The 18,913-nt window shown below is 34.7% G+C and overlaps 1 protein-coding gene across 1 annotated transcript in view; it reads right to left on the bottom strand.

The window, feature by feature from the left end:
- Positions 1 to 6,890: 6,890 nt before the first annotated feature.
- Positions 6,891 to 18,913, bottom strand: part of LOC138326783 (putative methyltransferase NSUN7) — a 68,613-nt gene continuing 56,590 nt past the window's right edge. The window contains exons 9-12 of the mRNA XM_069272786.1: positions 11,500 to 11,576; positions 10,292 to 10,393; positions 9,791 to 10,041; positions 6,891 to 8,908 (exon numbers count right to left, since the gene is read on the bottom strand). Coding sequence (XP_069128887.1) covers positions 8,435 to 8,908; positions 9,791 to 10,041; positions 10,292 to 10,393; positions 11,500 to 11,576 — 904 coding nt within the window. The 3' untranslated portion in view covers positions 6,891 to 8,434. The remainder of the gene's footprint in view (positions 8,909 to 9,790; positions 10,042 to 10,291; positions 10,394 to 11,499; positions 11,577 to 18,913) is intronic.

Below are 18,913 nucleotides of genomic sequence, written 5' to 3'. Positions count from 1 at the left end.
CATTAGTATAGATCATGTGACTAGATATGACACATTAGTATATAATCATGTGACTAGATATGACACATTAGTATATAATCATGTGACTAGACATGACACATTAGTATATAATCATGTGACTAGACATGACACATTAGTATATAATCATGTGACTAGACATGACACATTAGTATATAATCATGTGACTAGACATGACACATTAGTATATAATCATGTGACTAGACATGACACATTAGTATATAATCATGTGACTAGACATGACACATTAGTATATAATCATGTGACTAGATATGACACATTAGTATATAATCATGTGACTAGATATGACACATTAGTATAATCATGTGACTAGACATGACACATTAGTATAATCATGTGACTAGATATGACACATTAGTATAATCATGTGACTAGACATGACACATTAGTATAATCATGTGACTAGATATGACACATTAGTATATAATCATGTGACTAGACATGACACATTAGTATATAATCATGTGACTAGACATGACACATTAGTATAATCATGTGACTAGACATGACACATTAGTATATAATCATGTGACTAGACATGACACATTAGTATATAATCATGTGACTAGACATGACACATTAGTATATAATCATGTGACTAGACATGATACATTAGTATATAATCATGTGACTAGACATGACACATTAGTATATAATCATGTGACTAGACATGACACATTAGTATATAATCATGTGACTAGACATGACACATTAGTATATAATCATGTGACTAGACATGACACATTAGTATATAATCATGTGACTAGATATGACACATTAGTATATGATCATGTGACTAGACATGACACATTAGTATATAATCATGTGACTAGACATGACACATTAGTATATAATCATGTGACTAGATATGACACATTAGTATATAATCATGTGACTAGATATGACACATTAGTATATAATCATGTGACTAGATATGACACATTAGTATATAATCATGTGACTAGATATGACACATTAGTATATAATCATGTGACTAGACATGACACATTAGTATATAATCATGTGACTAGATATAACACATTAGTATATAATCATGTGACTAGATATGACACATTAGTATAATCATGTGACTAGATATGACACATTAGTATATAATCATGTGACTAGACATGACACATTAGTATATAATCATGTGACTAGATATAACACATTAGTATATAATAATGTGACTAGATATGACACATTAGTATAATCATGTGACTAGATATGACACATTAGTATAAATATGTGACTAGAATGACACATTATATATAATCATGTGACTAGATATGACACATTAGTAATAATCATGTGACTAGATATGACACATTAGTATATAATCATGTGACTAGATATGACACATTAGTATATAATCATGTGACTAGACATGACACATTAGTATATAATCATGTGACTAGATATGACACATTAGTATATAATCATGTGACTAGACATGACACATTAGTATATAATCATGTGACTAATGACACATTAGTATATAATCATGTGACTAATATGTTGATATAATCATCATCTGATTTTATTGTTATATGTTGATACTCCATATTTATACTGCCTATTGTAAGAGTATTACTGTTACATAATGACTGAGGATGTTGATCTGTTTAGCACTGTGTGTATTATTTTATATATGAGTATTACTCTGTACATGAATTTAGTTGATGTATTTGTGGCATTTTGTTTATACATATTTGTTAGTGAGATTGATATGAAGGTTGTTTACTTTTCAAAAGTTTTTACTAAGTATTACTGACAGCCATTCATGGAAATGCTGACAGTGTTCATGGAAATGCTGATAGTGTTCATGGAAATGCTGACAGCGTTCATGAATATGCTGACAGTGTTCATGGAAATGCTGACAGCGTTCATGAAAATGCTGACAGTGTTCATGGAAATGCTGACAGCGTTCATGAAAATGCTGACAGCGTTCATGGAAATGCTGACAGCCGTTCATGGCAATGCTGACAGTGTTCATGAAAATCCTGAGTGTTCTTAGAAATGCTGACAGTTTTCACGGCCATGCTAATAGTGTTCATGGAAACGCTGACAGTGTTCATGGAAACGCTGATAGTGTTCATGGAAACGCTGACAGTGTATATGGAAATACAGATGGATTTAGTTTCCATTACTGGTAGTTTGAAATGGCCAGTTATAATGGACCTTCTATAATCCCTGTATTGTGTTACCAGTCTATTTGGCATCTTTACATTCCTTACCTTCACTTTGAATCTTAATTAAACTTACTTTTATGCATAATGATTAAAGTAAATTATAAACCTTTTTTTATATGATTATGTTATTAAAGTTTATCTCCTTCTCAGAAACCTTTTTGAGATACGATATCCTAAACTCACTCCTTTAAGAATAAAACAAATAGATTTTTTTGTCTTCTTTCGGCCTAATTTTGACAAAAAGAGGTTGTTCTTTGAAATATCTACTTTTGTTGCCTATTGAAGTTTTACTGGATTTTGTTGCTGTGTTGGCCGTTAGACTGACCATGGCTACAACACCATGGTCTTTTGAAATGCTTTGTCGGCCAGTATTGTTATCTATTATATTATTTGATATGTTTATGTTAATCATTTTGTTTCCATTATATCAAGATATGCCGTATATAAATATATCAGTAGTGAACTCTTCATCTATAAGCAATGATACAACTATTTCATGAAGTAGGACATTTATTTTCTCATCAAAGAGCAGTTGTCTCCCTTGTCAATCTGATCACAAGTTTGAATATCATCATGAAATTGAGTGCCGATTTAAAAAAACACAACAAAAAACACACATCAAAATTTATTTTACAAAACTATATTTCCTATTAAGGAAACTTTTTTTTTATTCGTAATTACTTGTTCTATCTATAGAATACCTGCTCTAGGTCTGTATTTATTGTTATCATCATCATTCTGCTACTTCTTGTCGCTAAGGACAACGCTTCTCTCACCACCATTTTGTGTTGTCATGGCAATGTCTGATACAGCTTCCTGTTTTGTGTATGATCACAACAATACCATGGAGAGAACCAAAATGTGGAATAAAATCAGTTTCCCATATCAATCAGAAGTGTTGGTTTTTTTTTGTACATCATATATCAGCCATATGTTGCTGGAGTTCAGTGTTTACTGATTCTATATACACACATGTCTATGTGTAGGATATTGAATAATTTCATTTAATGTCACTTAATTAATTCTTTTATTTTATTACTTTGAACTGTAGATTTATTTAGCAGCGAGATTTTAAGAAACCAGCCATAAGTTTTTATTTTTGAAATTTCATAAAATCTCATATATATGCAAAACTCCCTGCATTGAAAATTTTCAAAATGGATTGAAATCAAATCCAGTAGAAATGCCATTTTATCAGACTTCTAGAGCCCAGAGATCATCTTATTTTGTTTCTTGTCTAGAGTTTATATCATTCTGTAGATCACACGAATTTCCTGCCAAACACAGCCAATGAAAATCACTCTAGGTCATATGTAAGATGCTTAGTATGTCTACTACGTGCAAAATTGTTAGGCTAAGTGACTGGAAATCAAGCTGACGAGGTGATAAATACATTAATTCCCACTTGGAACCTTTAAAACATGTCGATTTAGTCTCCTGAAATCATTGTAACTGGTATATTTTTAGAGACCAGGCCAGTTTCAAACTAAATCCTAGTTCATCCTTGAATGACCACAGGTATAGATTGGACCTGAAACACCATCTAACCTCCTCAATACATTTACATGTAAATGAAACCAAATGGTTACAGTTACTGCCCTTTAGTCACTGCAATAGTTAAGCGTAGACAGGAGAAGACAACTGCGGGATAAAATCAACAGCTTTATTGTACATTTGTGTAACATTATACCATGGTCATTTGTCAGTTTTCAGATACAAAAACTATTTTGGTACAATAACTATCAACAAAATTTTGGTTCTACCTTCTGGTAATTGTAACGTCATGCTTTTACATATTTTTTTATGTTTTACTAGGCTCGTATCATTTTAATATCTTCAAACCCTTAAATTATGCACGTATACAACAGCCCTATAAGGCTCTATAACAGTCATCGGACTATTGCCAGGTGTTATATAGCCACGCGTCATACTCGTAAACGCACATGTACCTATTCAATGTCAGAGCAAACATCCTAACATACACAATACAAAATGTAAAGTAAATTGTGATTTGATTGACAGCTGGCGATTCGTCTAATACAAGGAACTCTTTAGTTGAATCTATAATATATTTGATGACTTTGACCTTAAAAGTAGGCCAAGGTCATTCACTTAAAAAAAAATTGCTAGCCCTTCATTCTAGTATGCTACATCCCCAATATCTGTTCTCAAGGCCTCTTAGTGTTTGATCAGAAGTTGTATAAAATTTTTAGCCTTTTTGATTCCTGTGACCTTGAACGATGGTCACGGTCATTCATTTGCACAATTGGGTAGTTCTTCCTCCCGGCATTTTACAGGTCAAATATCAGGTCTCTAGGCCTCTTAGTTATTCATAAGAATTCATTTAAAGACTTTTTGACCCCTGTGACCTTGAAGAAGAATCTGTTTATGTACAACGACAAACAACAAAAGTATGATGACTATAGGTCCAGTCAGATAATCAGTCTTAGAAGAGTTTATAAATAAGTTTAGCGGTGGGTTCAAGCTAGGCTAAAACTGATTCTGATACTACATAATTGTAATGATAATCACTATGGCCCCTTCAGCTCCCCCATAACATTTTATATTTGTCAAATGCAGTTAAAATCCTATGTATAACATCACAGAAATAGTGCTGTAAACTTGTGTAATCATAGGAGTATAATACTTTAAGGTAATTGTAGTATGTGACATATTTAGGGATATGTGCAGTTCACTAGCAAAGTGGATTCATAATGTACCAGTTACTTCCCTTTAAATATGTGTGACCATCCATGGATATAATTGTCAACGGAGAACAATTTCATCAGGAAATTCAAATTAAACCTTTGGATCAACAACACATATTGCATATGATACATTGTGTTTAGTAATTATGACATATCAAAGAACCACACTTTAACAAAGGATGACAATTTATTGACTCGCGCCCGGGCCTCGAACTCACAATCTACAGCACCCAATCACCTAGCCAAACATACCTGTGCCTTTTACCACTGCGCCACATCCACTTCCTCAAAAAAGGACGTTTCAATGACGAAGTGATAGTCGGTTCGATATGCTGACATGATCACTGTGGAAATTGTCAATTAGATTATCTGAATTCCAGGATGGCAATGTACATGGATACAAATTGTACACATATTTCATATCATCAACTAAGTACAATTTTAACAGGAAATTCAAACATATGCTCAGAGTCCTCTGTCTTGTCTGTAGCTTGAAATATTAAGTATTGGGTAGGAGAAAAAAGGTGTTACAAGCTACAAACAGACCTTTCTATGTAACACTAAAGTTATGTAACAATCAGGGCGGGAGAACAGGCGTTAAAATATTCCAATATTCCTGTCAACCCCGAAGATATGTAGCTGATGATTTTATTCTGCTGACCTCAATCTGACTGTCCAGCTTAAGTCCTCAAGTGTCTTCTCTGTCCTGTCTTGAACCATTAAGTATTGGGTAGGAGATATTACAAGCTTTCAATGACTTGTACAATTAAACTCTGTTAATTCAAACTTATGTTTATATACTTCAGTACTTGACTGTTTTTCATGTTTCGATGATGAATATCAAGACCAATTAATTAGAGCAAAGACCCATTCTTTCCAGGCAACACTGTAGTAGAGATCCACTCATGTAAAGTCGCCATGACGGGACACCATTTCTAATTACATATTGACTCGATCAGTCTGTTGATATAGGTTTTGTAGATTGTAGACCCAGCAATGACCTAAGACAATGACATCACCATCACAGTCAGACAGGTGTATTCACACTTTACATACCGGTAATTCACATGGTGGCCTCCCAACAATCCATTACGTTGAGCTGTTAGAGAATCAGAAAGTCGCCAGGTTCCTGGCACCAACATTCAAATTTCTTTTTTACCATAAATTACGAAACATGAAATTCTGACATTAGATTTGATTCCCAATTGACCATAGGCCTCGAGCCGACCAGCGTACACATGGGGAGATTATATCTCTAGTCTGAACAAAAGATCCTGTTATATAATACTGTTATAGATTGCAGTCTATTCTGAGTCTGAGATATATTGCAGTGGATAATAATCATTTTTGAGATCCTTGCTGTCCGTCTGTCCACAACAGAATGGTTGACAAAGTGTTCACAGGTTCAATCTTCCATCTATGTAAGTGGCATTATTCGGACACTCTCAGTTTTTTGACGTCTGCCTCGCTGATTTTCTCGACTTTGCTATATTAATGATATTAAAGTAATAGTTTATTAATGATATTAAAGTAATAGTTTAAGTATAAACAATTTTAGTAAGTTGTTTACAAATTCAATGTCTTGCAGTTATGCTAATTTGATCTTTACATTGTAATTTGGACTTTCTGAAACACATTTTTTGTGTTAAAATCATGGTAATAAATAGTGGTGATTTTCATTCAGGATTTTACAGTCAGGTCACATTTATGTATAACTTTTATCAAATTTTGAATAATAAACTTTTTTTTTTCTTAAATAAGAGCAAGTTGCAATTGAGGAAGTCTGCAGACTTATTTCATCACTTTTGAGAGAGACATCGAGTCAAGTGAATATGTCAATATTGTAATCTTGCACTAAATAACCTCGTAATGTGCTGAAATTGGAGCATGTCAAGATAAAGATGTCTACACTCATATTTATAGTGATCAATAAAAAGGCGTGAAACCAAACAACATTTAATACATTTTAATGAAATTACATAATAATGCGTGACAGTGTGTATACAACAATATGTCGAGCCAGTGACATTTCTACTGTGACCATGGTGTTACCATACCTCATGCAAGCATGCACAGTAATCCTCTGACAAATCCTAGACACACAATGACCAACATTGTATAGTGAGCGCTGAATCATACAGACAACATAATACACAATTATAGTTTGTATAAATGTCATCAATGTTTATATATTGCAAAAAACTTCAGATAAAATGACAAACAAATTACAGTTTCAGTGCATGTGAAATTGATGAAAACATTTTCCTTTTTTTCCTTGAAGTTTAAATGAATTTAAAAAGATATCTGATGGAATGTAAATGGGAGTAGTATACATTGATAATAAATAATTTACATTAACCATGAACATTGCATCGATCAAAATTGATCTAGTATATTAAAATTTAACAGTTTAAAAAATCAAGCAACAATTTAACTACATACTTACAACTTCAGATTTGTAAAAAACACACAAACTATAACATTTTCATATACACAATAAAAACCCTCTTTATTCAAAAAAGGTAAGTTATCACAAAAAGAAGCACAAAATGTGTTTGGACGGACATGAAATGTTCAATATTTCAAACAAATTGACTTTAAGAAGGGGAAAAAAACAATTGGAAAGATATGACTTTTTAAAACTTTGTTATTCCAATGAACATCCAAAAAGCCGTTTGTTAATTAACCAACAAATGAACTCAATAAAACTGTTCTCTGGTATGGATATTAAGAACATCTTTTAACCTGAACTGCTGGACTGAACAGTAAAATTTTGGTGACTGAAGTTCAGTGAACAATAGCACTAGAATACACCACAAGTCATAAAACATAGGGTGGAGAGGAACAAAAGGAAGACGATCAACGTCGGGAACACTTCGGGTTAAATCATTCTAAACAGGAAACATTGGGCTGAAAATGTTACAAACAGATGACAGGGAGATGTTTGGGGACAGAATTCTAAAGAAAATTAGAAATGATAATTATATTGCCACAAGTTTGTGATATAAACAATTCAGCAGTACAGCACTACAGCCCTACCCGAGATATAGCAGTACTACGTAGGTTATTTTAGCACCTTTTGTACATCTACAAACACGACTTTACCGCGTATCAAAAATAACTTCTAAATATAGACTAGTTTTAAATACTACTAACATCGACCAGGAAACAAAAACATCACATATCATATGAACATCAACAATAACATCAGTAACTGTACTTATAGTACACAATGTCATCTCTTAAATAAACATTTCTCGTTACCATCCAACTCTCCTGGGCGGCAATTCGGCTCATAAAAAGAATCATAAATATATGCACTTTAAATATCAATAAACAAATATTATCACATGCACAAATTTCCATCATCAATGAAAATTTGGTGAATACATCCAAGTCATCCATTTGTTGCCTTTATACATACAAAGTTGTGAACAAACATGGCCAAGTCATGCATTATAATAATGAACGCGAGTGAGTGTGTGACATGTGACCTCACCGGAACGGAGCCGGATGTTTGACGACCTTGACATGCTCTGCCACTATAGGTTTACTACGTTTAGCCAGCTCCGATCCCGAGTTTTTGGTGGTGGCATGGTACAGACGTGAGCCTATAGAGATGGCAGAGCGAGTGGTATTATGTGGCATGCTGGCGGTACGCTGTTTGGTGGGAGAGGTTATATAACTATGGATGGGACTGGAGGCGTGAGGTTTAGAATACGATGGCAGTTTGTTGTACTGAGGTGCAGATACAGTGCCCCGAACCTGAACACGGCGCTGCATTTTCCTTGAGCGTTTGTGCAGCAGTTTACTGTCAATATCACTGTGGCCATTGGTCAGACCTTCTGTGGCCTCCCCGTTCACATGCTCCAATGAGTCCTTCCGTTCCTTCGGTTTCTTACCACTCAGCAGACCTTTAGCTTGAGCTCGAGCCAATACATCCTTTGCAGCTTCCTTAGCATCTTCAGGCTGAATTATAAGGAAATTATAGCATTACAGATTGTGTAAAAAAGTCCTTTGAGAATAGGTGAACACTTTGGAAATGGAAACATGCATTTCTGAATGGTATCTATGCAGAGTTAATAAAAATATGCTACTTAGAGATACTTATATTATACTATGAAGCCAACATACACTTTTATCCTACAGTGTATAGTTATATAAATACTACAATACTTGATCATACACTTTTATCCTACTGTGTATAGTTATATAAATACTACAATACTTGATCATACACTTTTATCCTACAGTATATAGCTATATAAATACTACAATACTTGATCATACACTTTTATCCTACTGTGTATAGTTATATAAATACTACAATACTTGATCATACACTTTTATCCTACAGTGTATAGTTATATAAATACTACAATACTTGATCATACACTTTTATCCTACAGTGTATGTAGTTATATAAATACTACAATACTTGATCATACACTTTTATCCTACAGTGTATGTAGTTATATAAATACTACAATACTTGATCATACACTTTTATCCTACAGTGTATGTAGTTATATAAATACTACAATACTTGATCATACACTTTTATCCTACAGTGTATGTAGTTATATAAATACTACAATACTTGATCATACACTTTTATCCTACAGTGTATGTAGTTATATAAATACTACAATACTTGATCATACACTTTTATCCTACAGTGTATGTAGTTATATAAATACTACAATACTTGATCATACACTTTTATCCTACAGTGTATGTAGTTATATAAATACTACAATACTTGATCATACACTTTTATCCTACAGTGTATGTAGTTATATAAATACTAGTTTATCAGATGATTTATAGAAGACTGTGGACTGTACTGACCTCTCTCGTTATCACAGTAACAAAACATCCACTTGTTTTATCTGTAGGGAAGAACTTAACAAATTTCCCGTGTATCCCGGTCTTGTTCTCTATAGCGTCGCCGGTGAAAGGAAGGACAGGGGGGACAACTCTGTATGGGAATGACCGTTTCTGGACCATGTTGATGTATTCTATCGACTTGGAGACAACATTCTCGTTTTCCAACTCATGTACAGACCGTGTCATGTACACTACTGCTTGTGTCTTGTTAACTGTAAAAAAACAGCAACTTGGTAAAATAAATAGTCGAAACCTTATTACACTACTCTAACAAAAAGGTTTAGAAATATCCTTTTAATGTTACATTATAGATGAAGTCAAGGCATATAAATATATACGTATGCAGGTTTATTAGTACCAAAGTTTTTGTTTCACAGTACTACAATACACTTTTTGTTACATATTGAGGCCTTATCCAAGTGGTATCGTCAGTGTTATCTAAAATGACACGTTGTGACTTACATTTCATGGCGTGTTTAAGAAGTTCATTGTGCTGACCGGCTAGTTCTCCCAGTTTGCTCTCATCCGTCTCTCCAACAGACAAGTCCTTGAGGATTTTCATGTCTGTAAACAAAATCATCAGTTTTATCTAACTCATTGTCCACAGGATAGTTAGTTTACATTGTAGGCTCAGTAACCAAGATTCTTGATATCTGACATTGACATGAATGGCTACAAAGTGTGTTCAAATGGAGGACACAGCTAGTCAAATATATCAAATTCTTTACAGCCTTAATACAGTAAACTATATAAAATACATGTATATACAAAGAAAATTGTCACCTTTGTAAAAACCTTCATGAAAGATTTATTTTGTAGCATTTTTGATGGAACTTACCTTCTCCCTTGTTAATGATGAAGTTGATCGGGTTTGTAATAGAGCTTACCTTCTCCCTCGTTAACGATGAAGTTGATCGGGTTATGATAGAGCTTATCTTCTCCCTCATTAACGATAAGTCAATCTGGTTTGTGATAGAGTTTACCTTCTCCCTCGTTAACGATGAAGTCAATCAGGTTTGTGATAGAAATTACCTTCGCCCTCGTTAATGATGAAGTCAATCAGGTTTGTGATAGAGCTTACCTTCTCCCTAGTTAACGATGAAGTCGATCGGGTTATGAAAGAGCTTACCTTCTCCCTTGTTAATTATGGAGTCAAACAGGTTTGTCATAGAGCTTACCTTCTCCCTCGTTAACGATGAAGTCAATCAGGTTTGTGATAGAGCTTACCTTCTCCCTCTTTAACAATAAAGTCAATCAGGTTTGTGATAGAGCTACTTTCTCCCTCATTAACGATGAAGTCAATCTGGTTTGTGATAGAGCTTACCTTCTCCCTCGTTAACGATGAAGTCAATCAGGTTTGTGATAGAGCTTACTTTCTCCCTCGTTAACGATGAAGTTGATCAGGTTTGTGATAGACCTTACCTTCTCCCTCGTTAACGATGAAGTCAATCAGGTTTGTGATAGACCTTACCTTCTCCCTCGTTAACGATGAAGTCAATCAGGTTTGTGATAGAGCTTACCTTCTCCCTCGTTAATGATGAAGTCAATCACGGTTTGTGATAGAACTTACCTTCTCCCTCGTTAACGATGAAGTCAATCAGGTTTGTGATAGAGCTTACCTTCTCCCTCGTTAACCATGAAGTTGATCGGGTTTGTGATAGAGAACTTACCTTCTCCCTCGTTAACGATGAAGTCGATCAGGTTTGTGATAGACCTTACCTTCTCCCTCGTTAACGATGAAGTCAATCTGGTTTGTGATAGAGCTTACCTTCTCCCTCGTTAACCATGAAGTCAATCAGGTTTGTGATAGAGCTTACCTTCTCCCTCGTTAACGATGAAGTTGATCGGGTTTGTGATAGACCTTACCTTCTCCCTCGTTAACGATGAAGTCGATCCGGTTTGTGATAGAGCTTACCTTCTCCCTCGTTAACATTGAAGTCATTCGGGTTTGTGATAGAGCTTACCTTCTCCCTCGTTAACGATGAGTCATCAGGTTTGTGATAGAACCTTACCTTCTCCCTCGTTAACGATGAAGTCATTCGGTTTTGTGATAGAGCTTACCTTCTCCCTCGTTAATGATGAAGTCGATCGGGTTTGTGATAGAACTTACCTTCTCCCTCGTTAACGATGAAGTCAATCAGGTTTGTGATAGAGCTTACCTTCTCCCTCGTTAATTATGAAGTCAATCAGGTTTGTGATAGAGCTTACCTTCTCCCTCGTTAACGATGAAGTCAATCCGGTTTGTGATAGAGCTTACCTTCTCCCTCTTTAACAATAAAGTCAATCAGGTTTGTGATAGAGCTTACTTTCTCCCTCATTAACGATGAAGTCAATCTGGTTTGTGATAGAGCTTACCTTCTCCCTCGTTAATGAGTCAATCATTTGTGATAGACAATCCTTCTCCCTCGTTTGATGAAGTCAATCAGGTTTGTGATAGAGCTTACCTTCTCCCTCGTTAACGATGAAGTCAATCAGGTTTGTGATAGAGCTTACCTTCTCCCTCGTTAACGATGAAGTCATCGGTTTGTATAGACGGATGAAGTTTGTGATAGAGCTTACCTTCTCCCTCGTTAACGATGAAGTCAATCAGGTTTGTGATAGACTTACCTTCTCCCTCGTTAACGATGAAGTCATTCGGGTTTGTGATAGAGCTTACTTTCTCCCTCATTAACGATGAAGTCAATCAGGTTTGTTATAGACCTTACCTTCTCCCTCGTTAACGATGAAGTCAATCGGTTTGTGATAGAGCTTACCTTCTCCCTCGTTAATGATGAAGTCATTCGGTTTTGTGATAGAGCTTACCTTCTCCCTCGTTAATGATGAAGTCGATCGGGTTTGTGATAGAACTTACCTTCTCCCTCGTTAACGATGAAGTCAATCAGGTTTGTGATATAGCTTTCCTTCTCCCTCGTTAACGATGAAGTCGATCGGGTTATGATAGAGCTTACCTTCTCCCTTGTCAATTATGGAGTCAAACAGGTTTGTGATAGAGCTTACCTTCTCCCTCGTTAACGATGAAGTCAATCCGGTTTGTGATAGAGCTTACCTTCTCCCTCTTTAACAATAAAGTCAATCAGGTTTGTGATAGAGCTTACTTTCTCCCTCATTAACGATGAAGTCAATCTGGTTTGTGATAGAGCTTACCTTCTCCCTCGTTAACGATGAAGTCAATCTGGTTTGTGATAGAGCTTACTTTCTCCCTCATTAACGATGAAGTCAATCCGGTTTGTGATAGAGCTTACCTTCTCCCTCTTTAACAATAAAGTCAATCAGGTTTGTGATAGAGCTTACTTTCTCCCTCATTAACGATGAAGTCAATCTGGTTTGTGATAGAGCTTACCTTCTCCCTCGTTAACGATGAAGTTGATCGGGTTTGTGATAGAGCTTACCTTCTCCCTCTTTAACAATAAAGTCAATCAGGTTTGTGATAGAGCTTACTTTCTCCCTCATTAACGATGAAGTCAATCTGGTTTGTGATAGAGAAATAAGGGGACCTAACCAGGTTAGCCATGGTAATCAAACATGTGTAAACTGTTAGACATGGTAATGGTGACAAACATGTGGTCACTTCCTTTTACAATAAACTGTTAGACATGGTAATCAAACACGTGGTCACTTCCTTTTACAATAAACTGTTTAGACATGGTAATCAAACACGTGGTCACTTCCTTTTACAATAAACTGTTAGACATGGTAATCAAACACGTGGTCACTTCCTTTTACAATAAACTGTTAGACATGGTAATCAAACACGTGGTCACTTCCTTTTACAATAAACTGTTAGACATGGTAATGATGACAAACACGTGGTCACTTCCTTTTACAATAAACTGTTAGACATGGTAATCAAACACGTGGTCACTTCCTTTTACAATAAACTGTTAGACATGGTAATGATGACAAACATGTGGTCACTTCCTTTTACAATAAACTGTTAGACATGGTAATCAAACACGTGGTCACTTCCTTTTACAATAAACTGTTAGACATGGTAATCAAACACGTGGTCACTTCCTTTTACAATAAACTGTTAGACATGGTAATCAAACACGTGGTCACTTCCTTTTACAATAAACTGTTAGACATGGTAATCAAACACGTGGTCACTTCCTTTTACAATAAACTGTTAGACATGGTAATCAAACACGTGGTCACTTCCTTTTACAATAAACTGTTAGACATGGTAATCAAACACGTGGTCACTTCCTTTTACAATAAACTGTTAGACATGGTAATCAAACACGTGGTCACTTCCTTTTACAATAAACTGTTAGACATGGTAATCAAACACGTGGTCACTTCCTTTTACAATAAACTGTTAGACATGGTAATCAAACACGTGGTCACTTCCTTTTACAATAAACTGTTAGACATGGTAATCAAACACGTGGTCAATTCCTTTTACAATAAACTGTTAGACATGGTAATCAAACATGTGGTCACTTCCTTTTACAATAAACTTTTAGACATGGTAATCAAACACGTGGTCACTTCCTTTTACAATAAACTGTTAGACATGGTAATCAAACACGTGGTCACTTCCTTTTACAATAAACTGTTAGACATGGTAATCAAACACGTGGTCACTTCCTTTTACAATAAACTGTTAGACATGGTAATCAAACACGTGGTCACTATGGTCACTTCCTTTACAATAAACTGTTAGACATGGTAATCAAACACGTGGTCACTTCCTTTTACAATAAACTGTTAGACATGGTAATCAAACACGTGGTCACTTCCTTTTACAATAAACTGTTAGACATGGTAATCAAACACGTGGTCACTTCCTTTTACAATAAACTGTTAGACATGGTAATCAAACACGTGGTCACTTCCTTTTACAATAAACTGTTAGACATGGTAATCAAACACGTGGTCATACAATAAACTGTTAGACATGGTAATCAAACACGTGGTCACTTCCTTTTACAATAAACTGTTAGACATGGTAATCAAACACGTGGTCATTTCCTTTTACAATAAACTGTTAGACATGGTAATATCAATGTGGTCACTTCCTTTTACAATAAACTGTTAGACATGGTAATCAAACACGTGGTCACTTCCTTTTACAATAAACTGTTAGACATGGTAATCAAACACGTGGTCATTTCCTTTTACAATAAACTGTTAGACATGGTAATCAAACACGTGGTCATTTCCTTTTACAATAAACTGTTAGACATGGTAATCAAACACGTGGTCACTTCCTTTTACAATAAACTGTTAGACATGGTAATCAAACACGTGGTCACTTCCTTTTACAATAAACTTTTAGACATGGTAATCAAACACGTGGTCACTTCCTTTTACAATAAACTGTTAGACATGGTAATCAAACACGTGGTCACTTCCTTTTACAATAAACTGTTAGACATGGTAATCAAACACGTGGTCACTTCCTTTTACAATAAACTGTTAGACATGGTAATCAAACACGTGGTCATTTCCTTTTACAATAAACTGTTAGACATGGTAATCAAACATGTAGTCACTTCCTTTTACAATAAACTTTGTGTCTGATCACGCCGACCTTTAGAAACTGAACTTAATAGAAATATTTTTATGACATTAAAAGGCTTTATCAAACATTTGTATTTTGTGTATAAAATGGGTCAGTTGGCAGTGAGTCTGATATTTTCACAAAGAAGTCTTATTTTTACCTGTATCTGATGGAAACATTATCCTATCAGTAAAGTGGTTCATATTTAAAAAGTGACCCAGCTCCAGTGACCTGGCCTGGCCCTAACCAGGACGTAGTCCCTCCCCCATGTAACGGTGGTGGATGGTCTTGATGTTTAATAACTACCTTTAACATCTATACACAACTACACTGAGGTTAAATACAGTGTTGTCTGAACCAGTAATTTTACATAAAGGCCATCATAGCTTAATTCAGACAGTGCTGATATTGTTCTTGTTTCCTGCATGTTTTCCTTCATGTTTCATAGATAAAAAAAACAAAACAATAGTTGTCCTGTTATAACATATCTAACAACACTTTATTCAGACATCTAAAGTTACAAAGTTACAATCTTAATATTCATGTCTACAAATACTCCATTTAGCAAAAGTACTTTAAAAATTTCCTTTACATGCATACCATAAAGTAAAAACAGTGTTCAATCTACGATTATTTTTCGTGGGTCCTTTTCAATGGTTTTTGTGAAAACAATGGGTCCCACAGTGTTATAGATACCCATTCCCAGAAATATCATGGGTCCTTTTAAAATTCTGTGATTCCAGGACTCGTGATGCGCATGTAGATTGATCACTGTAAAAAGATCTTTATCTTCATCATTGCCCAAAATATGTACAACCCTGAAAATTATTTAGTATTTCATGTAAATCCATCACCCAGAATGTGCAAATGTGTACATGTAAATCCATCGCCCAGAATGTGTACATGTAAATCTATCGCCCAGAATATGTACATGTTATCTATCGCCCAGAATATGTACATGTAAATCTATCGCCCAGATTATGTATATGTAAAACCATCGCCCAGAATGTGTACATTTAAATCCATCGCCCAGAATGTGTACATGTAAATCCATCAACCAGAATGTGTACATGTAAATCCATCGCCCAGAATGTGTACATGTAAATCTATCGCCTAGAATATGTACATGTAAATCTATCGCCCAGATTATGTATATGTAAATCTATCGCCCAGAATATGTACATGTAAATTTATCGGCCAGATTATGTATATGTAAATCCATCGCCCAGAATGCGTACATGTAAATCTATCGCCCAGAATATGTACATGTAAATTTATCGCCCAGATTATGTATATGTAAATCCATCGCCCAGAATGTGTACCACCCCCAAGCCTAGCTTTGATATCTTATTGCTACAGAATTGATCCTCCATTAAGAGTTATGCCTGGCCAGACAACTAAAGGTATCGGAGCCCCAGTTATAATGTCTGGCAGTGCAACTTGAAAGGAGAATCGGCTCTGTAATAGGAAAAGTTAAGTAGCTTTGACATTTCTACTAGCGATCCATGTAAGAATTTCAACCTCCAAATAATCTATGTAGGATTTAAATTCTGAAGTCAATTTCCTGCCATAGGCTATGGAATAATAGCCTTATCCTAATGGCTGGGAGGAAAATGGAGTGTGATCAATATCGTTTTGGAATCTTTTGACATGGAAAATTTTACCTATAAATAACATGCTACCCACAAAGTAAAGAACTGGGCCTTAACAATACACCATGTGTTCAGGAAATGTAAAATGTGAACAATTCAGTATGTAGTTTTTATTGGATAAGTAAATCAATGACGTAAATCCACTATTGTAAATAAACAAGTGCTCAAGTGACTTTCCACCTGAGATATTTGAGTTACAAATTCTTCACCTAGAACATCAATCATCAATGTTATATGAGTTATTAACTAGAGTATTTCTTTAGACAGATAAAAAACTTTACAGCTGTGTTATTGATTGACACTAGCTAAGTAGTCCTAAAACATCACACCAATCAGTACTTGAACTATATAACTATCATTATACCTAAAATGTCACACCAATCAGTACTTGTGCTATATAACTATCATTATACCTAAAACGTCACACCAATCAGTACTTAGGCTATATAACTATCATTATACCTAAAATGTCACACCAATCAGTACTTGTGCTATATAACTATCATTATACCTAAAATGTCACACCAATCAGTACTTGTGCTATATAACTATCATTATACCTAAAATGTCACACCAATCAGTACTTGTGCTATATAACTATCATTATACCTAAAACATCACACCAATCAGTACTTGTGCTATATAACTATCATTATACCTAAAATGTCACACCAATCAGTACTTATGCTATATAACTATCATTATACCTAAAACATCACACCAATCAGTACTTGTGCTATATAACTATCATTATACCTAAAATGTCACACCAATCAGTACTTATGCTATATAACTATCATTATTATACCTAAAATGTCACACCAATCAGTACTTGTGCTATATAACTATCATTATACCTAAAACGTCACACCAATCAGTACTTGTGCTATATAACTATCATTATACCTAAAATGTCACACCAATCAGTACTTGTGCTATATAACTATCATTATACCTAAAACATCACACAATCAGTACTTGTGCTATATAACTATCATTATACCTAAAACTCACACAATCAGTACTTAGGCTATATAACTATCATTATACCTAAAATGTCACACAACTGCATATCATTACCTAAATCACACAATCAGTACTTGTGCTATATAACTATCTTTATACCTAAAACATCACACCAATCAGTACTTGTGCTATATAACTATCATTATACCTAAAACGTCACACCAATCAGTACTTGTGCTATATAACTATCATTATACCTAAAATGTCACACCAATCAGTACTTGTGCTATATAACTATCATTATACCTAAAATGTCACACCAATCAGTACTTGTGCTATATAACTATCATTATACCTAAAATGTCACACCAATCAGTACTTGTGCTATATAACTATCTTTATACCTAAAACATCACACCAATCAGTACTTGTGCTATATAACTATCTTTATACCTAAAACATCACACCAATCAGTACTTGTGCTATATAACTATCATTATACCTAAAACGTCACACCAATCAGTACTTGTGCTATATAACTATCATTATACCTAAAATGTCACACCAATCAGTACTTGTGCTATATAACTATCTTTATACCTAAAACATCACACCAATCAGTACTTGTGCTATATAACTATCTTTATACCTAAAACATCACACCAATCAGTACTTGTGCTATATAACTATCTTTATACCTAAAACATCACACCAATCAGTACTTGTGCTATATAACTATCATTATACCTAAAATGTCACATCAATCAGTACTTGTGCTATATAACTATCTTTATACCTAAAATGTCACACCAATCAGTACTTGTGCTATATAACTATCATTATACCTAAAACATCACACCAATCAGTACTTGTGCTATATAACTATCTTTATACCTAAAATGTCACACCAATCAGTACTTGTGCTATATAACTATCATTATACCTAAAACGTCACACCAA

The sequence above is a fragment of the Argopecten irradians genome, chromosome 7, assembly GCF_041381155.1.
Source record: "Argopecten irradians isolate NY chromosome 7, Ai_NY, whole genome shotgun sequence".
Classification (NCBI taxonomy): domain Eukaryota; kingdom Metazoa; phylum Mollusca; class Bivalvia; order Pectinida; family Pectinidae; genus Argopecten; species Argopecten irradians.
The sequence above is the reverse complement of the archived record's forward strand: the minus strand, read 5'-3'. Positions and strand labels throughout refer to the sequence as shown.